The following is a 24,223-nucleotide window of genomic DNA, read 5'->3' on the forward strand; positions in this document are numbered from 1 at the left end:
ATTGCATTTATGTTTCATGTTTACAAGAAAAACACTGCTTGTTAAAGATTGTGCTTAATTTCTAAAAATGGTGGGTATGCTGAAGAAATTGTGCATCATCATTGTGTATAAGTATCATAGAAAAGCAGCTGGTCCTCGCACAAAAACGTTATAGCATATCAACATTTTTTTCTGCATCACCGATAGTTTTGCACTAAACCTTTGTCTGTTCTTTAATTCCCCTTTGAGCTTTTTCTGCCTGAGTTATACATGGAAATGGTGGAAGTTAATGGTTATTAGAGAATTTGTTGCGGTTAATTGGAATAATTTGTTCATTTATTTTAGTGTCTGGGATATGATATTGTGACAATGATGAAATAGTTGGAGTTATAAAGTAATATTTTAATACAGGTTCGTTTTGCAAAACCAGTTGTTCCTGGACAAACTCTAGAAACTGAAATGTGGAAAGAAGGAAACCTCATCCATCTTCAGGCAAAGGTCAGGACTTTCTTCCTCATTAATGAAATTATTACAGTACAATAATATAAGCATCATAAAGAATAGTAGCCTACTTGGAATTTTCCTGGAGTTGTGAATAAGTAGACTGGAAGACTACTTATTCAAAAAGTAAGCTAGGGCTTGCTCTTTTTGTTAAGCACTCTACCCACAGCTGTAGTCATAGAAGACAGCTGAGCATAACAGCAGTATAAAACGCAATTATGGATAACTGCGGTTTTGTCCTGTTTGATGATATGAATGTAAAACATGATCTCTTGAGCTCTATCTCAGGAATCTATGGTAGGAAAAGCAGTCTAACTCAGCATACTTAAAGGATTGCAATGCAAATGGCGCTCAATTTTTTTTTGGTTGAAGGATCTCTTTTCAAATAGATTAGTAATCATGGACCCCCCCCCCCAAATCCCCCACATCTAAACTATATTGCAAGCAGCATAAATGTTTGTTATCAAATCAATGAAAATATTTGTTAGTCAAAGTAACTGGTAAAATGAATAACCTACCTATACTGTGCTCACTGGCACATTAACCACTTCAGTCAATTCTGTTCCAGTATTCAGGACAAAGTCAGGAAATAACCAGGTGGTTATTTAAATTGTAAATCATGCCTCTCTCAGCACTCCTCCATGCATATAATATAAAAGTAAATTACTGCGGATGATGGAATCTGAAACAAAAATAGAAAATGCTGGACAATCTCAGCAGTATGATGTTGCCTTCATTATAGAATTTACATTGCAGAAGGAGGCCATTCGGCCCATCGAGTCTGCACCGGCTCTTGGAAAGAGCACCCTACCCAAGGTCAACACCGCCACCCTATCCCCATAACCCAGTAACCCCACCCAACACCAAGGGCAATTTTGGACACTAAGGGCAATTTATCATGGCCAATCCACCTAACTTGCACATCTTTGGACTGTGGGAGGAAAGCGGAGCACCCGGAGGAAACCCACGCAGACACGGGGAGGATGTGCAGACTCCGCACAGACAGTGACCCAAGCCGGAATCGAACCTGGGACCCTGGAGCTGTGAAGCAATTGTGCTATCCACAATGCTACCGTGCTGCCCACTTACAGGTCTACAGAATCTGTGGAGAGAATGGAGCTAACGTTACAAGTCTGGATGACTCTTTGTCAAACTTAGAGAGAGCTTTAAGTAGGATCAGATTTATACTCCTCTGTGCATGTTCACCTCTTCACAAATGATGGCCACACTTAGTTTGCACCTTGCACCAAACACATCTCCAGCCACCGCTCATTTGCTTATTTTGGAGCATTTTTTATAAACTTTCATTAAAAGTCTAAAATAAAAGCATCAATATAGACCTTTCGAGAGAGTGCGCTGCTGAAGTAAGTTAATTTATTCATTGCCGACAAGTTTTGATCATGAATTGAAACGTTGGGCTTCCTTGGAGCGAGGTTTACTTTGTAGTGATTCTAAGGCTGAAGTTGTCATATCGATTGGAAAATGAACCTGTGCACCATTGCATATCTAACTTTTAACCAACAGCTTGTGCACAGTAATCGGCAAACAGCAAATCACAAAGTTTGTCCTTGGAGACCATGGTCTGTGCCTGGAGTTGGCTCAGATTAAGCAGCTTCTTGTTCATGGGATAACTCATTTCAATGCACGGATCACCACCATGGAAAGCTTTAGAGAGCATGGCTGAGAAAAAAAGTGGTTTGGCGCTAGCTCCATTAGTAAATGAGAAAGACTAACCAACACCCAGGTCTCACACAAGCACGCCTTCATAAACTATGAAATATTGTGATGAATTTCTCAGCACACCTGAATTTCTCTATTACCTTCCAAAGGCCTCATGACTGACTGTGTCTAAGGTGTTGGTCAGGTCAGCAAATGTGGTGTAGAAGTCCATGTTTGTTCTTTGCATTTCTCCTGAAGCTATCTAACTGAAAGCCCCACAATAATGGTTCCCTGACCTTTTCTGAAACCACACTGGCTCTCTGGTAGCAAATTCTGGTTGGACTAAGTGGTTCAGAAATATTCTGAAGACTTTGTTGGAGGTGGAAAGGAGTGAAATTCCTCTGATGGCCGACATCGGGTGGACAATGGAGGCATTTTGTATTTTTGCAGCATAATTCTTTGCTCCCATACTGGCTGAAAGAAGTCAGTGAGCTGCTTGGATCAAGCATTTACCTCGCCTTGCAAACATCAGCTGGGTTAGCGCCAACGTCTAGAGCTTTGTCTCTGAACAGGAGTTTGATTGCTGATATCGTTTATAACTTGTGGGAGGGTCGTCAAGAGAGCAATTGATGGCAACCTATGGCAGACAGTAGATTGCTTTTTTGTTGATGGATGAAGGCTGATAAAGGATTTAATTAAAGTGCTCTGCCAATCGTCCTAGCACTTGGGCATTTGCCATGAACACTGAGGGTAGGAATAGATAGAGAGCCACAAACAAATTTCAGAGCATCGTAGAATCTCAAAAGCAGGAAAACCGACTTCCTTGATACACACCGGGTATTTTGAACAGTCTTCTCCTTTCATAGTGTCCGAATTTTACATTCTAAAATTGTTTTGCAGACTCACTGGGAAGTGTCTATGAAGCCACAGGAGTGCACTGATCCCTGTTTGTGAATCACTGGTTTATGCAGCATATTGCATGAACAGATTAACTTAATTATGTAGCTTGGGTGTATGAAGGGCACAATTTATTTTTATCAGTGAAGACACTATTCACTTATCTCTTTTTTTTTAGAATCATAGAATCACTACCGTGCAGAAGGAGGCCATTCTGCCCATCGAGTCTATACTGACCCTCAAAGAGCACCCTACCTAGACCAACTCCGCTGCCCTATCTCTGTGACCCCACAACCACATCTAACCTTTGGACACTAAGGGACAATTTAGCATGGCCAATCCATGTAACCTGCAGATCCTTGGACTGTGGGAGGAAACCAGAGTACCCGGAGGAAACCCACGCCAACATGGGAGAATGTGCAAACTCCACACAGACAGTCACCCAAGATTGGACTTGACCCGGATCCTTGGCGCTGAGAGGTTGCAGTGCTAACCACTGTGCCACCGTGCTGCCTTATAAGCAATACTTTTGAAGATTTATATGTGTGTGTGCATACATGCAAATCTTGTATGTAGCATGTGCTCTAATTCCACAGAACCCTTCAAACAACTCTTCTTTCCAAGTTCATGTAGGTTTGCACATCTCCCTTTTTCAGCCTCAGCAGTTTTAGGGAAGGAAAGCTGCCATCCTTATCCAATCTGACCTACATGTGACTCCTGACCCACAGTACTATGGTTTCAGAACCGCCCTCTGAAATGGCCTTGCAATCATTCAGTTCAACGGAAATTAGGGATGGGCTTAACAAGGCTTTCTTGAGTTGAAGAAAGATTAAGTTTATTAGTTACTAAAACACGTGAAAAAATAATGAAACACACCTCCACACAAGTTTGAAATGAGAAGTAAATCCAAAAATAAAAGTCAAAAAGATGTAGGAATCAGTCTGGCTTGTCCATAAGGAGTCAATGATGATATACTGCAACCATTAATAAGTTGGGTGATTTTGGCATTGCTGACTTTAGCGTTGAGCAGTTGGTTTGGAGATTCTTGGTTCTGCAGATTAGCTGAAAGGAGTTGTTCTCTTTCCTTTTCGATCGTGGCATTGCTGACTTGTGACTTGCTTCCAGCAATCAGAAAGAGACCGTTTTACCGACAAGCGTAGGGATGCCCATTGGACGTCTTCAGCTGTGACCTTCATAGCACATACTAGTAGAGTACCACCAAAGCACCATAGCAGCTCACCTAAATCAGGGTTGCAGTTGGCTTTTTAAAAATACATTTAGAGTACCCAATTATTTTTTGTGAATTAAGGGGCAATTTAGCGTGGCCAATCCACCTAATCTGCACATCTTTGGGTAGTGGGGGTGAAACCCACGCAAACACAGGGAGAATGTGCAAACTCCACACGGACAGTGACCCAGAGCCAGGATCGAATCCGGGTCCTCTGCCGTAGGCAGCAGTGCTAACCACTGTGCCACCGTGCTGCCCTGCAGTTGGCTTTTAATTCATTTTCATGTGTACCCTTGGAAAGGAAGAAACAAAAATGTATTTTAGCCAGAAACTGCTTTCTTACAACTCCCATCATGTTCACAGTCTGGGATATAACTCATGGGGTGGTTTCTTCTGAGATGGTGATCAGCCTCCATTATCTCTGTAATCACAGGAGATTACAGTTCAGTTTTTGCATTGCACCACTTCCTTTGAAATGTCTGTCTGAAATTTTTCGACATCCTCTAGGTGTGACATCAGATGCCCTCTCTTGGGACTAAGTATAACCCAGACAGGAACCTTCCAGACAGTCACTGAATTACATTCTCAGAATTTACATTATCAACCACCTTTGGCGTGTATCTTCTTTTATAAAAACACAAAGCTTAAAAGTTCAATATGTCCGGAAGTAATTTGGGGCTATGATCTGTTGCCAGGCAACACTTCTCAGTATCCTACCTTGTCTTGGTAGCCTTTCCCAAATGCTATAATACCTCCAACTTCTCCATATTAAATTTGCTTTACACTACTCTGCCCAAATTAATCTATTTTAGAAAATGAAATAACAATATCTTCACAACTTCCCATAAATGGAAAATTGTGAAATTAGATTCAATGGACCTGCTAATTTGTTGGCTGGGGGCTGTAAATGGCTATAAAGGTTAGTGAATTATGGCAAAAATCTTAATGTGAGTATGCCTTCTCTCCCATGTCTGGCATAGATGTAATTCCAGTCTCTCTCGAAATGGTTACCTTTTCATGCCTTTGAAAACTTGTGAATAAATAGAATCCTGTAATAGTTCCAGCATAGAAGGAGACCATATTTTCTTGCTGCAAGAACTAGTTTGCCTCACAACCACTCATTTTCCGTGTAGCCTGTATTTTTTCTTCAGGTGCTTGCCTAATGTCCTTTTGAAAGCCCTAATTGAATCTATATCCATCACATGCTCGGGTAATGCATTCCACATCCTAATCACTCACTGCATTTATTTGCCAGTCACCTTAAATCTGCCCTTTTTGTTCTCGACCCTTTTGCCAATGGGAACAATTCTATCTACTCTGTCTATGCCCCTTATGACGACGCCTTTATCAAATCTCCTCCCCATCGTCCTTGGAGAACAGCCCAGTTCTTTCATCTGCTCTTGTAATTGAAATTCCCCATCCTTGGGACCCTTCTCATGCATCTTTCCTGCACCTATCTAAAGCGTTCATATCCTTCCTAAAATGAGGTGCCTAGAATTGGATATAATACTCCAGTTTAGGCTGATCCAGAGTTGTATAAAGTTTCATCATCACTTTCTTGCTTTCATACTTGTAAGGATCTCGTGTATCTTTTTAACCACTTTCTTAATCTGCCCTTCCACTTTCAATGATTTGTACACATACATCCTCAGGTCTTTCTGTTCCTGCATTACCTTTTTTTTACATGGGATATATGGCACAAAAACATGCTACTCAGCCCAACCAGTCCATGCTGACGTTTATGCTTCACTTGAGCCTCCTTCCATCTTTTCCCATCTAAACCTACCATTGTATCCATCCGTTTCCTTCCCCCCCCCCCCAAATACTTGTCTACTTTCCGTATCCATATTATTCACTTCAACCACTCGCTGTGATAACAACTTCCACACTTTGACTGCTCTGGTTAGAGGTGTTTCCTGAATTCTCTCTAATCACTATGCCTACCAAAATGTACATCTTCACACTTCTATGCATTAGAAGTGGTCCTCTTCTTTTGTCATTCATCTCAAGAGGCTTGGAATATAAAAGCAGGGATGTACTTCTGAAGCTTTATAAAGCATTAGTTAGGCCCCATTTAGAATACTGTGAGCAATTTTGGGCCCCACACCTCAGGAAGGACATACTGGCGCTGGAGCGGGTCCAGCGGAGATTCACATGGATGACCCTGCATTGGGAACACCCAGAAGCAAAGTCAAGGTGTTGGAGGGAGCTCATCCACCCTACCATTCAAACACCACTGCCCTACATGTGGCGGAGTCTGCAAATCACGCAATGGACTTATCAACCATCTCAGAACCCATCGAACCAGATTGGAAGCAAGTCATCCTCGAACCCAAGGGACTGCCTAAGAAGAACAACATTGCCCTTCATCCACTTGCACAATAGTATAACCAGGGAGTATAACAGTAGTACTACTTTGTGATCTGACCTGGATAGTTGTGTCTTCCACACATGTACTGTTTCAGTCTTTGAATCTTGTTATCTTCTTTCATGGGACATTACTCAACCAAATAGTGTAGACTAGAGTTACACTTACGTCTGGCAGAGGTTCCCTTCTATGCTGCATTTTCAATTGCAATCAGTAGTTTTCCCCTGGTGTTAGTTCAAATTTATTACATTTACTGAATTCAGTGGCTTTTCAATTACGAGGAAATTTGACTTGAACTTCTAGACTCTTAATCTACTGCACTATCATACTAATGAAACTGACCATGATTTATAAATTTATAGTTTGTCTTTTATTTGTTCTGATTTACTTCCAGGATTTGGCTGTTGTTTCATTATCTATATTTATGAATTCCTTTTGGGAATTAAATGAAGGAATTTTAAAATCTTTGGCTTAATTTAACTATATACTGTGAAATAATTAAACTAATTATCAGATTACTGTTATCAAGCAGTCTTTAAGTTATTTGGAGTTGTAAATTGTTTTCTTAAACATTATATAGAACTACAGTCTATGGGCTTTTGATGTACTATTTAATACTCAGTTTTGTGAATTCCATTCTTTAAGCAGCACCCTTTCGAAATAATTTGCCTTTAATACTGTCTTTCCCTCTTCCCCCTATCTCTTAGGTGAAAGAAAGTAATGAGGTTGTCCTTGCAGGGGCATATGTCATTCTGGAGGAGGCTGTCCAGAAACCCAAAGCTAATGGCACTGGCATGGTAAGCTGAACTATTTGGGCAAAAAGACACTCTCTATTAAATGGTTCAGAAAATTATATTTTTTAATTATTATTTTAGGATACCATTGACTTGTGAATTATAGTCACGAATGTATTGCCGAGTGTTAAAAGAGATGTGTGAATGACCAAAGTAAAAGGACATATACAGTATATTAGTTATATATCTGGAAAGATTAGTTTGAAAAATTGATTTACCTTGGTGAGTCAATTATTAGCATGATGAGAGTTACTTAGGTCATTAGAAACAAATTTAGACAATTTACTTTTTTCTTTAATATATTTTTGAAAGATAACCCTCAAATATTAAATTAAATATCTGCCAAGGATGTTAGTACCAGTTCTTGCTCCTGCCCACGATCCATTGGCAGTGCATGTCAGAATATGGCCATTCCCAGTAATATTTAAATGGACTCTCAGCTGCTCTTAGATGAAACATTTTTGTTACACCTTCATTTATGTTCAACATTCTGAAGTAGGAGTTTCTGGAATTGTGCTTAAAGGTTTTTTGGGGGGCATTTCACTGTGGCAAGAAGTAAAGGAAGAATTCAGTAAAAAGTTATTTTTCCAAATGGTATGTGATGAGAAGTTTGAATATCGTGAAATGCAAATAACATTGCACAGTACCTTAACAATTTCCTTTACAGATTTATTTTCTTGGTCAATATAGCGAAGTTATACATATAGTAAAGAGTTATACTTTTTGAGAAATCACTCATTTTGAATGCAGAATTGTTGTAATTGATGTTGTTTTCTTCAGAAAGCACAGCTCCAAAGTGACCTTGTGTTCGCAGAAATCAGTCGCCGCATTAAAAATGTTGGCAAGGAGCTCGTGAAAAAGGTGAATGCAATCTTCCAGTGGGATATCACTAAAGATGGGAACACTGCTGCACAGTGGAGTAAGTTTTTTTTGCAAAATGATTTGTGTTTTCTTTGTGACAAAGTCTTTTAATCCGACAATCCTTACCGTGGGGATTGCATGTCATAGAGCCAAGAATCTAACTGTATATTGACAAAGATGAGGCAGTCGATATACTAGGATTTCTAAAAGGCCGTAGTAAGGTACTATACAGGAGAGCATGTAGATTAGGAGATGAGTAACAGAATAGCTTGCTGGCTGCAAGACATAAAGCACAAAGTAGGGATAAAAGGTGGTTTTCGGAATGGCAGAGCTGGAGTGTGAGGTCCAACAAGGATCCGTGCTGGTGCTACTATTGTTAGCAATTTATATTACTAATTGTTAACAATTTATATTACAAATTTCTAAATTTGAGAATAAAGTGTAATGGTGGGTAGTGCAAGATGGGTGTGTGTGGAATGGACAATACTCTGGAGGACTCTAACTCTAATGTGTTATATATTTTGGGCGGTAACATCCAAGCTCTCAAGTGTCTGATTTGGGGTGGTGTTGGATCTCTTATTTATCTTCCAAGTAAGAGTCGACAGTTCGGTTGATTGAAGGCATTCAAAACACAACTTTATTGCTAATTATTCACTTTAGTACACTTGCATGAGAACTGAATCAAAACATAGATCAACATAATACGTAAAACTGGTCAGAAAATTGTGAAAAAGTGTTTAAACATAAGAAAAATATGAAGAAATTACTTTAAACAAGAGTAATGATTCAAGAATTCCGAAAAGCAAGAATTCAGAACAAACTATTGATCATACAGTCTTACTCTTAAGGAAATGCTTTATCTATAGTTAAGTCTCTTGTTTATTTTTCATTAGTTCTAATTCTCAGCTGAGGCTTCCTGATTTGTTCAAATTGGTATCAATTACTTAAAAGTTGATTAAATAATTAAACATTGGACATTTACTCAAGATTAATTAATTTTCCCCTGGCATAATGTAATATCTTCATGCACTTTCTCATAAGGCTAGATTCTTTTGCATCATAGCTAGCCATCAACATTGCTATAGTTATTTGTTGCAATTTTTGTTAAATGTCTTTTCAATACAATGGCGTATTCATATTATGTTTCAATAGGTAGAGTTTACATAGAACATTCATTGAAACAATGTCTGTATCTTACACACATGACCTTAAAGTTCAACAGTTTATTCATTATCTAGAACAGTGACTATATTTTTGCAGACTAGGTATTTTCTTTAAAAATCATTCTATTCCCTAGCCATACACTCAATTAATTTCTTAAAGACTCCTAACAATTAATGAATCTATCAGGGGGGTACCTCAAAGGCGGCACGGTAGCACAGTCATTAGCATTGTTGCTTCACAGCTCCAGGGTCCCAGGTTCGATTCTCGGCATGGGTCACTGTCTGTGCAGAGTCTGCACATTCTCCCAGTGTCTGCGCGAGTTTCCTCCGGGTGCTCCGGTTTCCTTCCACTGTCCAAAGATGTGCAAGTTAGGTGGATTAAGTTAGGTGCTAAATTGCCCCTGGTGTCCAAAAAAGATTAGGTGGGGTTACTGGGTCACAGGGCTAGGGTGGAGGTGTGGGCTTAAACAGAATGCTGTTTCAAAGGGCTGGTGTTGACTCGATGGGCTGAATGGCCTCCTGCACTGCAAATTCTATGATTCTATGAATCTATGAAAGATGAGTTAGGGAATCCCTCTCAGAACTTCAGGTAAGCATTGCACAGCAATTGTCCAGAAGAGCCAACTTCCCCATGACAATTGATTTAAATTGCTAGCTTCGGATGGTCCATCAGGGTTAAAAAGTTGGAAAAATAAATCCTCTTCTAACTTCTGTGTATCTGTTTTAAAGACTGGGATCCCTGCACGGTACACCCCCCCCCCCCCCCCCCCCCCCCAAACCACCACCACCACCTTTATCTAACCCGTTGACCCAGCTGAAACCTATACTTATCTGGGAAGAATGAACAGTCTGGGTTTCTTTTTCTTACCCCTTGAAAAGGGTAAGCTGAGGATCTCTTAAAATTTTGAAGGTTTTGATAAAGGTGGCAGAGTGTTTCCACTTGTGGGGAAGGGAAAAAATAGAGTTTCTTAATATAAATTTGACACCAAAGAACTACATTGGGAATTCAGAAGAAGCTGCTTCACCCATAGAGCGGTGAAAATGTGCAGCCCACTACCACTGGGAACAGCTAGGTGAATAACGTCGATGTATTTGGGGCAGGGTTAGATAAGCACATGTGGGAGAAGAGAATATAGGTAATGCTGTTGATTAGATGAAGTTTGGGAGAATTCTTGACTGAAGCACCAATGCCAGCATAGATGGCTAGAGTTGCCTCTCTCTTTGCTGTGTGCTCTGTTTAATTCTCTGTTGTGCAATGCAGCTAAATCATGACTTAGAAGCTGGAACTTGAGCAACAAACAAAAAGTGTAATCCCTTGTCAGAATCTATTTTAATTCAGGAACAGTAAAAAAACCAAAAAGTTATTTCTTTGCAGAAGCTTTGTTATTTTAGTGGTATCTCCTAGCACAGCAGCATAACAGAATTGAAAGTGCTTGAAATCTGCTTTTAGATTCAGTTTGAAATAGTTGTATGATCCAAACTGAATGATGTCTGGAGAGCTTTTTCTAGTTCATGAGGGCATTAATTCTCATTCACTATCTTAAATAGATCAATGTCTTAGGAGTACAAGTCGCACTGAATCACCTTGGGGATGAAATTCTACTGCAGTATGGCTACAAAACAAAACAAATGTTTTAAATTGGCTGCCCCTTGTACAACCTGAATCATTTTCCTTTCCATTGTCTCGAATGAGTGAGTTTCCAAACTACAGCTTATTCTGCACCGTGCCAAATTTTAATTTTACCCACTGTAATTCAAGAGGTTGCTGATAGCCTTTTGGTGGTGTAAAGTGCATGTTTGTCAGGTGAAATTAATACGAGTATGTGCTTTGATTAAAGATAGTGAATGAGAATTGTTGTTGTTTTATGGTTTCTTCTGATTTCTCCATCTATATAAACAGCCTGACCTACACTGATAATCCAACATTAACATTTGACATATAAATATTTGAAAATAGCTTGATACTGCACCTGACTTCTTAACCAAAGATTTGTGGAATAATTGATGCTAGTCAAGACCTGTATGCTGCATATTTTTAAATGGCTGATCATTGAAGAATTGATCTGCAACAGACTTAGTAGGATTTATGAAGTATTATTGTGGTTTTGTTTTTGCTTTAAAAGGGCAGCACGGTAGCACAGTGGGTAGCACTATTGCTTCACAGCTCCAGGGTCCCAGGTTCGATTCCCGGCTTGGGTCACTGCCTGTCTGGCGTCTGCACGTTCTCCCTTTGTCTGCATGGGTTTCCTCCGGGTGTTCCGGTTTCCTCCCACAAGTCCTGAAAGATGTGCTGTTAGATAATTTGGACATTCTGAATTCTCCCTCTGTGTACCCGAACAGGTGCCGGAATGTGGCGACTAGGGGCTTTTCACAGTAACTTCATTGCAGTGTTAAATGTGACAATAAGGGTTATAAAGATTATTATTAAAAATATGAATGCTGACTGCATGTTTTGTAATGAACAAAGAATGGATTTCTAAATGTTTACCTTAATGGTCAGTATGACCGCACAAGAGGTTTATTTGTGTTGGAGAAAGGGTTGCAGTCTATTTTATTCTATAGGATGAAGGATTACAATGTTGCTTTGCAAATGACCCTCAGCTAGACTAAAAATCTGGTGTATGCTCTATTACGATCACTCATGTTATTGGATATTTAAACCACAAAGGTAATGATTTCAATATTATTTTTCTAATTGAAGAATTCCCAAATTGTTGCCTTGAACAGACTCCTAGCTATACCAAAGGTTTAATTAAACTTAGCTATATTAAACTCCTTGAATATATGCATATTGAAGGAAATCTCATGGGGCAGACTTCTGGCATGTGGAAATAGCTATCTTCATAAAATGTGAACCAAACTAAGCCTCGTCCTCCGACTCTAATCCATTTTTGTTTTAATAACTACTTTACATATTAATAATAATAATCTTTATTGTCCCAAATAGGCTTCCATTAACACTGCAATGCAGTTACTGTGAAAAGCACTTGTCGCCACATTCCGGCGCCATTCTGGTACACCGAGGCAGAATTCAGAATGTTCAAGTTACCTAATGTGGTATTATCATCATACCACAATTTTATTAATTCTCAGGGCTGGCAAAGTATCGATTATTCTCATAGTTACTTACTGGCAGTGCTCTGTCTGATAGTGAATGTGCTGTTCAGTTGCAGTCAATGCAAGATTTGTTGCCTTTTTCCTGCACTGTGGCACCAGTGAGCAATAGAAATTGACAGCTACAGAGATAATTTGAGCCCTTTTAGTTTATTACTGTCCTGTATGACAAGTGTAGCCTAAGCATCTTCAGTCCTTTTATTTTGCCCTGTATAATCTCCCCTTTCCCTGACTAGCAAACTCATAGGTTTTAGTCTTATATAGCTGTTCACATTAGGCATACTTTTCGTAAAAAGACAAATAACATTTTACTGATATCTTGGGTATCTTAATGAAGCAGAACAATAGAAGCCACCACAAGTAGGAGTCACCAAATGTGGCTTACCTTCTTCTGGTTAGAGTGGGCCCATTCAATGACTTCAATATCTGTTCTTTTCATAACTAATTGAAGTGATAGAAGCGCATCTAAAAGCAGAAAGTATTGAGTATGCATTCGAAAAGCTAAATCATGCTTCGCTAACTATAATAGAAGTTCTTGAAGAGGTAAAAAGAGTAGAGAAAGATCACGCAGTAGACATCAGAAACTTGGATTTTACCACATGGTAGGCTCATGACGATGGTTAATGCATGTAAAGTCAGGATAATCAGGATAGTTAGGGCTTCACGTGACACAGTGGTTAGCACTGTTGCTTCACAGCTCCAGGGTCCCAGGTTCGATTCCCGGCTTGGGTCACTGTCTGTGCAGAGTCTGCCTATTCTCCTCAGAGCCTGCATGGGTTTCCTCCCACAGTCCAAAGATGTGCAGGTCAGGTGGATTGGCCATGCTAAATTGCCCTCAGTGTCCAAAAAAGCTTAGGTGACTGGGTAGCAGAGATAGGGTGGAGGTGTGGGCTTTAGTCGGGTGCTCTTTCCAAGAGCCGGTGCAGACTCCGTGGGCCGAATGGCCTCCTTCTGCACTGTAAATTCTATAATTCTATGATAAATAGTAAAATGGATAACACATTGATTAAAAAAATAGGCTAACTGTAGTTTGGAGGAAGATGGAAAGTAATATTTCACAAGGATCAGGACTGGGACAAGTTATTTATAAATTCCATTAATGATTTGAACTTAAGAAGAAGTAACTCAAAATTAACATTTGAGTGGGTAAACAAAAATCAAAGAACATTCAATGTCATGCAAGAAGAAACTTGAAGAGTGTGGTGATAAGTGACAAATTAAGTTTAATGTAGATAAATGATTGAACAGGTTGAGGCTTTATTCTTTAGAAAAGAATATAATTAGAGGTTAAAGGACAAACAGAAAATACTGAACAATCATAGCAGGTCTGACGCATCTGTGGAGCGAGAAGGGAGCTAACGTTTCGAGTCTGGATGACTCTTTGTCAAAGCTAGAGAGAAACAAAGCAAGTCAGATTTATACTTTAAAAAAAAATAAATTTAGAGTCCAATTATATTTTTTTTAATTAAGGGGAAATTTAGCGTGGCCAGTCTACGTACCCTGCACATCTTTAGGTTGTAGGGGTGAGAACCACGCAGACACGGGGAGAATGTGCAAACTCCACACGGATAGTGACCCAGGGCCAGGATTGAACCCGGAACCTCGGTGCCGTGAGGGGGCAGTGCTAACCACTGCACCACCGTGACTCCCCTTGAGTCAGACTTTTACTGTCATGGGTGGGGGGAGCGGTGGGACTGGATAGGGGACCAGCAATCAATGGAGATTGGCAAAGATGTTGTGGACAGAAAGGCAAAAGGAATGTAAATGGGGGTGATTAAGGCTAAGAAATAGAGGTGATCTGATAGTGGTCTGCAAATTTTAGAATGCATTAAAAAAAAAAATTTAGAGTACCCAATTCATTTTTTCCAATTAAGGGGCAATTTAGCATGGCCAATCCACCTACCCTGCACATCTTTGGACTGTGGGGGCGAAACCCACGCAAACATGGGGAGAATGTGCAAACTCCACAGTGACCCAGAGCCGGGATCGAACCTGGGACCTCGGGGCCGTGAGGCAGGAGTGCTAATCACCGTGCTGCCCTAAATTTTAGAATGCATTTGATGGGGTAGATATGGAAAGAATGTTTCCACTTTAAAGAATCCAAAATTAGTGGCAACAAGTAAAATATGCTTGCTAATAAATCCAATAAGGAGAAGTTTCCTTTTGATTAGTGTGTGGAACTCGCTACCACAGTAAGTAATTGAAAAAATAGCATGAATGACTTCAAAATGAAATTTGTTAAGCTCATAAGAGAAGAGGTAACAGAAAGATATGCTGAAGGGTTAAGAGGAAGCAGATGAAATGGAAAGAGACGAGCGTGGAGTATAAATACTAGCACATACGAGTTTGGCCAAAGGACCTTTTTCTATGCTGTAATTGTATTCACAATAAAGTTCGACTTAAAAAATGTTCAGTGGATGCTTTTCAGCTTCACCAGTCAAAAGAGGTGCTAACATCACCATCACTCTGACAGAATGCTGTAGCAGTATTCCTGGACCTTAGATTTTCAACTAAACCAACATGGTTTATGTTAAGGCCAGAACTAAAAGTAGAAAGCACTAAATATACAGCTGTCTAACCTGCGCCTGAAAACAGAAAAGGTAGACTAATATTTTGAGTTAATGCATAAATCTAGTAGAAGCACTTTGAAAATAGTCGGGTGTAACTTAACAGTCTTGTTGTTCTCTCTGCCGAGGTTGACTTTGAATTCTTAAGGACCATTTGGTAGCCAGAGCACTTGCTCTAAGGCAGTAGGTCCTTGAAAATGCAAATTGGGGCACTTCATAATGTACATAGGACCCCAATTGCTATTTTAACCCTCAACTGGCAAAGCGAGTGCACAATTTCCTGGAATATGAGGCAAGAGGGCAGTAGAAATTGAGTGGGTTGAACAAGTTGGATTAGATTGGATTTGTTTATTGTCACTTTTACCGAGGTACAGTGAAAGATATTGTTTATGCGTACAATCCAGACAGATCACTTCATACAGGAAAAAAACATACGGCATACATCAATACACAATGTAAATACATAGACACGGGCATCGGGTGAAGCATACAGGAGTGCAGTACTACTCAGTAGAGAAGATGTGTGAAGAGATCAGACCAGTCTATAAGAGGGTCATTTAGGAGTCTGGTAACAGTGGGGAAGAAGCTGTTTTTGACTCAGTGTGGGTTATCAAACTTTTGTACCTCCTGTCTGATGGAAGAAGTTGAAAGAGTGAACAAGCTGGGTGGGAGGGATCTTTGATTATGCTGCCCGCACAAGGCAGCGGGAGGTGTAGACATAGTCAGTGGATGGGAGGCAGGTTCGCGTGATGGACTGGGCTGTGTTCATGACTCTCTGTCGTTTCTCGTGGTCTTGGGCCGAGCGGTTGCCATACCAGGCTGTGATGCAGCCAGATAGGATGCTTCCTATGGTGCATCTGTAAAAGTTGGTAAGAGTCAATGTGGATATACTGAATTTCCTTAGTTTCCTGAGAAAGTACAGGCGCTGTTCTTTCTTGTTCGTAGCGTCAACATGGGTGGACCAGGATAGATTGTTGGTGATGTGCACACCTAGGAATTTGAACCTGTCACCATCTCAATCTCGGCACCATTGATGCAGACAGAGATACTTTGCTTCCTGAAGTCAATGACCAGCTCTTTAGTGTTGCTGACATTGAGAGAGAGATTGTTATCATTACACCACGCCACCAGGTTCTCTATCTCCCTCCTGTACTCTGACTCTTCATTGCTTGAGATGGGACCCACTACGGTCATGTCATCAGCAAACTTGTCGATGGAGTTTGAGCCACACTTTGCCACACAACATGTATAGGGTGTATAGTAGGGGGCTAAGTACACAGCCTTGCGGGACCCCGGTTTTGAGGACTTTCTTGCAGGAGGTGTTGTGATCTATGGGTCAGGAAGTTGAGGATCCAGTTTCAATGTGAGGAGCCAAGTCCTAGGTTTTGGAGTTTGGATATGAGCTTGGCTGGAATTATGGTGTTGAAGGTGCAGCTGTAGTCAATGAATACGAGTCTGATGTAGGAATCTTTGTTGTCAATATGCTCCAGTGATGAGTGTAGGGCCTGGGAGATGCCACCTGCAGTGGATCGGTTGTGGTGGTATGCGAATTGGAGTGGATCAAGGCATTCTGGGAGTATGGAGTTGATGTGTCTCATGATCAACCTCTCGAAGCATTTCAAAATGATAGATGTCAAGGCGGCCGAAAGGTAGTCATTGTGGCACATTGCTTGGTTCTTCTTTGGCACCGGTATGATGGTGGTCTTCTTGAAGCAGGTGGGGACCTTGGAATGAATAGGGAGGGGTTGAAGATGTCCGCGAACACACTGTCTTGAACGCCTCAGACCTGGCCTTCAGTAGGGAGTCAATCTCCTGATTAAGCCATGGTTTCTGGTTGGGAAACGTACATACTACCTTCTTTGGCACGTAGACTTCTACACACTTGCTGATAAAGTCTGTGACGGTGGTGGCATTCGCGTTTAGCTTGGTCACTGACTTTTTAAATATGGACCAGTCGACTGACTCCAAGCAGTTACGTAGGAGCTCATCTGTTGCCTTGGACCAGCATTGCATGACCTTCTTAACCGGATTCTCCTGCTTAAGTTTCTACTTGTATGCCGGGAGAAGGAGCACCGTCTTATGATCCAGGTTTTCCGAAGTGGGGGCGGGGGATGGATCGATAGGCGCCGTTGATTTTGGTGTAGCAGTGGTCAAGAATGTTGGTGCCCTTGGTGGGACAGGCGATGTGGAATTTTTGCAGTACGCTCTTGAGGTTGGCCTGGTGGAAGTTACAGGTCATGATGAACAAGGCCTCTTGGTATTCTGTTTCATTGCTATTTATGGCGGTGTACAATTCATCAAGCACCTTCTTCACTTCTGCCTGGGGTGGGATGTAGACCACTGTGTAATGGCTGAAGTGAACTCCCGTGGAATGTAGTATGGGCGGCACTTCACAGTCAGGTATTCCAGCTCCGGAGAGCAGTAGTTCGTCAGGGTCGCCACGTCCAAGCACCAGGAGGAGTTGATGAGGAGGTAAACCCCTCCAGTTTTCGCTTTGCGCGATAATGCCATGCGGTCCATCTGGTGTATTGAGAAGCCTTCAGGTTGTATGGCACTGTCCGGTGAGGTAGGGGTGAGCCATGTCACCATTAAACAGAGCACATGACAGTCTCTAACTTGCCTCTGAGAGGTAAGTCTTAACGTTAACTTCATCCAGCTTGTTTTCAATCGCAAGTGACACCCACCTGGAAGATCGTCTAAAGCTTTCACATTCTTCTCCAAGTGTGGTGTTCAGAATTGAACACAATTGAGGCCTCCAGTTGTTCCCAATCCAGACTCCAACTGCTTCCTCAGCCTGTCCTGTCGCCTTCAATGATTTGTGCACATATACCTTCAGGTTTGTCTGTGCCTGCACCCCCTTCAAAATTGCACTCATTATTTTATATTGTCTCTCATCATTCTTCCCACCAAAGTATCACTTCACTGTTCTACCGTGGGCTGCATGGTAGTACAGTGGTTATCACTGTTGCTTCACAGCTCCAGGGCCCCAGGTTCGATTCCCGGCTTGGGTCACTGCCTGTGCGGGCTCTGCACGTTTTCCCCGTGTCTGCATGGGTTTCCTCCCGGTGCTCCGGTTTCCTCCCACAGTCCAAAGATGTGCAGGCTAGGTAGATTGACCATGCTAAAATTGCCTTTAGTGTCCAAAAAAGGTTAGGTGGGGTTACGGGGATACGGAGGAGGTGTGGGCTTAGATAGGGTGCACTTTCCATGGGCCAGTGCAGACTCGATGGGCCGAATGGGCTCCTTCGGCACTGTAAATTCTATAAATTAAATTTAATCTGTCACATTATATATCCTCTTGAATTCTATCACTATCATCCTCACAGTTCACAATGCTTCCAAGTTTGGGGGCAACTCAGGATCTCCTGCACTGATCATTTCCTGAAAGTCACAATTCTTCTGAGGATTCTTACTAAAAATCAATTTCCTGTTGGATCTACAGTGTACAATAATTAAAATTTTCAGGCCCATTTGAACCAGCAAAAGTACAATGGGGTTTTGGGCTTGGAAGACATTTACACTTGCATCTGTTCCAAGGTACAGATTTGTGAAATCCAAGATCTGAATTTACTCAATTGTAAAGAATAAAAAATAGAGGCCGGATTTCTCTAGCATTTTGCTGGTGACGGGATTCTTTGCTCCCACTGGCAGTGCATTCCTGCCCGGGTTTCCCAGCTGCAAGGGGTGACTTAAATGGAAGTTCCCATTGACAGCGAGGGAGTAGAGAATCCCGCGGCTAGCGAAGGGCATGCCATCTCCCGCTGACGAGAAACATGCGCTGAGACCCTAGACCAGGCAAAAGCCCGGGAGGTAGCCGATGATGTCACATGTCATGTGACTCCCTTAAAGAGACATTGCACACAACTACAATAACCTACATACATAACATTCCTCCCCCTTTGCTAAGGTTCAGCTCAACGAGTAATGAGTATTTTAACATAGTCATTGACACACATGTGTAGTGCAAGTATCAAACTATCACCATGTAATGACACAGTAATTAGTATGGACGAACAGGTGGGCGACTGTTTCTCTCTGGTTGCTTGCGCACTTCCAGGATTTTGTTCTTCTCAACCTTAAATGTATTTTCAGGTTCTCCAGAAGGTGTTACAGTCTCTTTTTCAGAGGTGAGATTAGGAATAGCAGGTACTTCTGATGCAATCGCTTTTGTAGATGAACTAGAATTTACACAAGTCAGATGGAGCAGAGACCTTTACATCTTGAGGTAGTTCTGGCACTGGCATACTAATCATAGAATCATAGAAGTTTACAGCATGGAAACAGGCCCTTCGGCCCAACCAGTCCATGCCGCCCAGTTTTTACCATTAAGCTAGTCCCAGTTGCCCGCACTTGGCCCATAACCCTCTATACCCATCTTACCCATGTAACTATCTAAATGCTTTTTAAAAGACACAATTGTACCCGCCTCTACTACTACCTCTGGCAGCCCATTCCAGACACTCACTACCCTCTGAGTGAAGAAATTGCCCCTCTGGGCCCTTCTGAATCTCTCCCCTCTCACCTTAAACCTATGCCCTCTAGTTTTAGACTCCCCTACCTTTGGGAAAAGATGTTGACTATCTACCTTATCTATGCCCCTCATTATTTTATAGACCTCTATAAGATCACCCCAAGCCTCCTACGCTCCAGGGAAAAAAGTCCCAGTCTATCCAGCCTCTCCTTATAACTCAAACCATCAAGTCCCGGCAACATCCTAGTAAATCTTTTCTGCACTCTTTCTAGTTTAATAATATCCTTTCTATAATAGGGTGACCAGAACTGCACACAGTATTCCAAGTGCGGCCGTACCAATGTCTTGTACAACTTCAGCAAGACGTCCGAACTCCTGTATTCAATGTTCTGACCAATGAAACCAAGCATGCCGAATGCCTTCTTCACCACCCTGTCCACCTGCGACTCCACCTTCAAGGAGCTATGAACCTGTACTCCTAGATCTCTTTGTTCTATAACTCTCCCCAACGCCATACCATTAACTGAATAAGTCCTGGCCTGATTCGATCTGCCAAAATGCATCACCTCCCATTTATCTAAATTAAACTCCATCTGCCATTCGTCGGCCCACTGGCCTAATTGATCAAGATCCCGTTGCAATCCTAGATAACCTTCTTCACTATCCACTGTGCCACCAATCTTGGTGTCATCTGCAAACTTACTAACCATGCCTCCTAAATTCTCATCCAAATCATTAATATAAATCACAAATAACAGTGGACCCAGCACCGATCCCTGAGGCACACCACTGGTCACAGGCCTCCAGTTTGAAAAACAACCCTCTACAACCACCCTCTGTCTTCTGTCGTCCAGCCAATTTTGAATCCAATTGGCAACCTCACCCTGGATCCCGTGAGCTTTAACCTTCTGCACCAACCTACCATGCGGTACCTTGTCAAAGGCTTTGCTAAAGTCCATGTAGACAATGTCTACTGCACTGCCCTCATCTACCTTCTTGGTCACCCCCTCAAAAAACTCAATCAAATTTGTGAGACATGATTTTCCACGCACAAAGCCATGCTGACTGCCCCGAATCAGTCCTTGCCTCTCTAAATGCTTGTAGATCCTGTCTCTCAGAATACCTTCTAGCAACTTACCTACTACAGACGTTAGGCTCACCGGTCTGTAGTTCCCAGGCTTTTCCCTGCTGCCCTTCTTAAACAAGGGCACAACATTCGCCACTCTCCAATCTTCAGGCACCTCACCTGTGGCTGCCGATGATTCAAATATCTCTGTTAGGGGACCCGCAATTTCCTCCCTAGCCTCCCACAACATCCTGGGATACATTTCATCAGGTCCCGGGGATTTATCTACCTTAATGCGCTTTAAGACTTTTAGCACTTCCTCCTCTGTAATATGCACACTTCTCAAGACATCACTATTTATTTCCCTTAGTTTCCTAACATCCATCCCTTTTTCCACCGTGAATACCGATGAGAAATATTCATTCAGGATCTCACCCAACTCTTGTGGCTCTGCACATAGATGTCCTTGTTGATCCTTAAGAGGCCCTACTCTGTCCCTAGTTACTCTTTTCCCCTTTATGTATCTGTAGAATCTCTTTGGATTCTCCTTTGCATTATTTGCCAAAGCAATTTCATGTCCCCTTTGTGCCCTCCTGATTTCCCTCATAACTCTATTTCGACAATCTCTATACTCTTCAAGGGATCCACTTGATCCCAGTTGTTTATGTACGTCATATGCCTCCTTCTTCTTTTTGACCAGAGTCTCAATATCTCGAGTCATCCAGGGTTCCCTACTTCTACCAGCCTTTCCCTTCACTCTAAAGGGAATGTGCTTACCCTGCACCCTGGTTAACACATTTTTAAAAGCCTCCCATTTACCAGCCGTCCCTTTGCCTGCCAACAGCCTCCCCCAATCTACCTCTGAAAGTTCCTGTCTGATACCATCAAAATTTGCCTTGCCCCAATTAAGAATTTTAACTCTTGGGCCAGACCTATCATTCTCCATAGCTATCTTAAAACTAATGGAGTTATGGTCACTTGTCCCAAAGTGATCCCTCACTAACATTTCTGTCACTTGCCCTTCCTTATTTCCCAAGACGAGGTCAAGTTTTGCCCCCTCTCTAGTCGGTCCATCCACATACTGAATGAGAAATTCCTCCTGAATACACTCAACAAATTTCCCTCCATCTAAGCCCCTAATGCTATGGCTGTCCCAGTCAATGTTGGGAAAGTTAAAGTCCCCTACTATTTCCACCCTATTTTTCTTGCAGCTATCTGTAATCTCCTTACATATTTGCTCCTCAATTTCCCGCTGACTATTTGGGGGCCTGTAGTACAGTCCTATCAAGGTGATCTCTCCCTTCTTATTTTTCAGTTCCACCCATATAGACTCAGTGGGCGAACCCTCGGATATATCCCCTCTAAGTACTGCCGTAATGTTCTCCCTAATCAAAAACGCCACTCCCCCTCCTCTCTTACCTCCTGTTCTATCCTTTCTATAGTATCTGTATCCCGGAACATTGAGCTGCCAGTTCTGCCCCTCCCTTAGCCATGTTTCCGTCATAGCTATAATATCCCAGTCCCATGTGCCCATCCATGCCCTGAGTTCATCCGCTTTGCCCGTCAGGCCCCTTGCATTGAAATAAATGCAGTTTAATGTAGACTTTCCTTGCTCTCTGCCCTGCTTTCTCTGGTCATGCTTTACACACTCTCCCTTCCTGCCTTTTGTTTCCGTCCCCACTGACTTCCTACATCGGTTCCCATCCCCCTGCCACATTAGTTTAAACCCTCCCCAACTGCACTAGCAAACACACCCCCGAGAACATTGGTTCCGTTCCCACTCAGATGCAGACCGTCCGATTTGTACAGGTCCCACTTCCCCAGAACCGGTCCCAATGTCCCAGGAATTTGAAACCCTCCCTCTTGCACCATCTCTCAAGCCACGTATTCATCCTAGCTATCCTGTCATTCCTACTCTGACTATCACGTGGCACTGGTAGCAATCCTGAGATTACTACCTTTGAGGTCCTACTTTTTAGTTTAACTCCTAACTCCCTAAATTCAGCTTGTAGGACCTCGTCCCGTTTTTTACCTATATCGTTGGTGCCTAAATGCACCACGACAGCTGGCTGTTCACCCTCCCCCTCCAGAATGCCCTACAGCCGCTCCGAGACATCCTTGACCCTTGCACCAGGGAGGCAACATACCAACCTGGATTCTCGTTTGCGTCCGCAGAAACGCATGTCTATTCCCCTTACAATTGAATCCCCTATCACTATAGCTTTGCCACTCTTTTTCCCGCCCTTCTGTGCAGCAGAGCCAGCCACGGTGCCATGAACCTGGCTGCTGCCACCTTCCCCTGGTGAGCAACTGTTGGGAAACCCCAACAGTTTCCAAAACGGTAAATCTGTTTTGGAGGGAGATGACCGCAGGGGATCCCTGCACTGCCTTCCTACTCTTCCTCTGTCTGTTGGTCACCCATTCCCTATCTGCATCAGTAATTTTAATCTGCGGTGTGACCAACTCACTGAATGTGCTATCCACAACTTCCTCAGCATCGCGGATGCTCCAAAGTGAATCCATCCGCAGCTCCAGAGCCGTCAAGCGGTCTAACAGGAGCTGCAGTTGGACACACTTCTTGCAGATGAAGGAGTCAGGGACACCAGAAGGGTCCCTGACTTGCCACATCTCACAAGAGGAGCATGACACGGGTCTGAGCTCTCCTGCCATGACTTAAACCTGAAGTTAAATTTGAACTACACTACACAGCTAAGAGAAAGTCAAAGAGAGAGAAATCACTTACCAGTCACAAGCCAATCACTTACCTACTGGCTGTGATGTAATTGCTCCCGAGACTCCCTCACAGGTCTGCTTCTCTGCACCTCCTTCAGGTGAGCACCAAATTCCCTTAACTAGTTAATTAATTTACTTAATTAATTGGATTTTTTTTTGTTTTTTTTTTGGGAAACTCAACCCCAATCACCAAACTCCAAAAAAAAACACAGCCCTCACTCACCTCTTACCTGAACTCAGCCTTACCCAAACTCAGATACACAAATGTGTGACAACAATAATTGATCTACATGGCGTCCCCACATGTTTGGACCATGTAGGATATTGGGCCAACCTGAGCCAAAACCATTGCAGGGACCCACTTCTCGCACATAGTGTAACTTGTTTTCCTTGTTGAAATGAGCGTTTCCTTGAATTACTTTCTCTTCTCAAGATCTGTGACTGTTGGTTTCACTCGACTGTGTCACATGTCTCCTCTGGAAAGTGTAAATCAAAGGTGCCCTCAGCTTCATTTTAATCAATGGCAAAGCTGGTGAAGTTTGTAGTCGGATGTGTTGAATTTTGCTAAAAACCCGTTTACACAGCGATGTGGTGAACCTTGTGTTATGGGCCAGGGTTTAGAGAACCCCAAAGTGTATCATGGAGTTCACCTGACCCACAACTTTTAGTAGATTGTGGTATGGGGAGCACACAGCCCACTCTACAGGTGTGGTACAGCAGAAATGGAAAAGTATTTTTTAAAGCAAAACAATCTTTACTCTCTGAACTCAAGTTAACCTTTTTAAAACATAGTGAACATCTTGGCAACAATTAATTCAAATA

General features: G+C 42.2%; 1 protein-coding gene across 1 annotated transcript in view; it reads left to right on the top strand.

Moving 5' to 3' along the window:
• The window catches only part of hsd17b4 (hydroxysteroid (17-beta) dehydrogenase 4), a 208,396-nt gene that overhangs the window by 174,364 nt on the left and 9,809 nt on the right, over window positions 1–24,223 (top strand). Inside the window, exons 20-22 of the mRNA XM_072516520.1 lie at window positions 391–477; window positions 7,340–7,429; window positions 8,207–8,345. Of these exons, the coding sequence (XP_072372621.1) occupies window positions 391–477; window positions 7,340–7,429; window positions 8,207–8,345 (316 nt within the window). The remainder of the gene's footprint in view (window positions 1–390; window positions 478–7,339; window positions 7,430–8,206; window positions 8,346–24,223) is intronic.

This window comes from Scyliorhinus torazame, chromosome 9 (assembly GCF_047496885.1).
Source record: "Scyliorhinus torazame isolate Kashiwa2021f chromosome 9, sScyTor2.1, whole genome shotgun sequence".
NCBI lineage: Eukaryota > Metazoa > Chordata > Chondrichthyes > Carcharhiniformes > Scyliorhinidae > Scyliorhinus > Scyliorhinus torazame.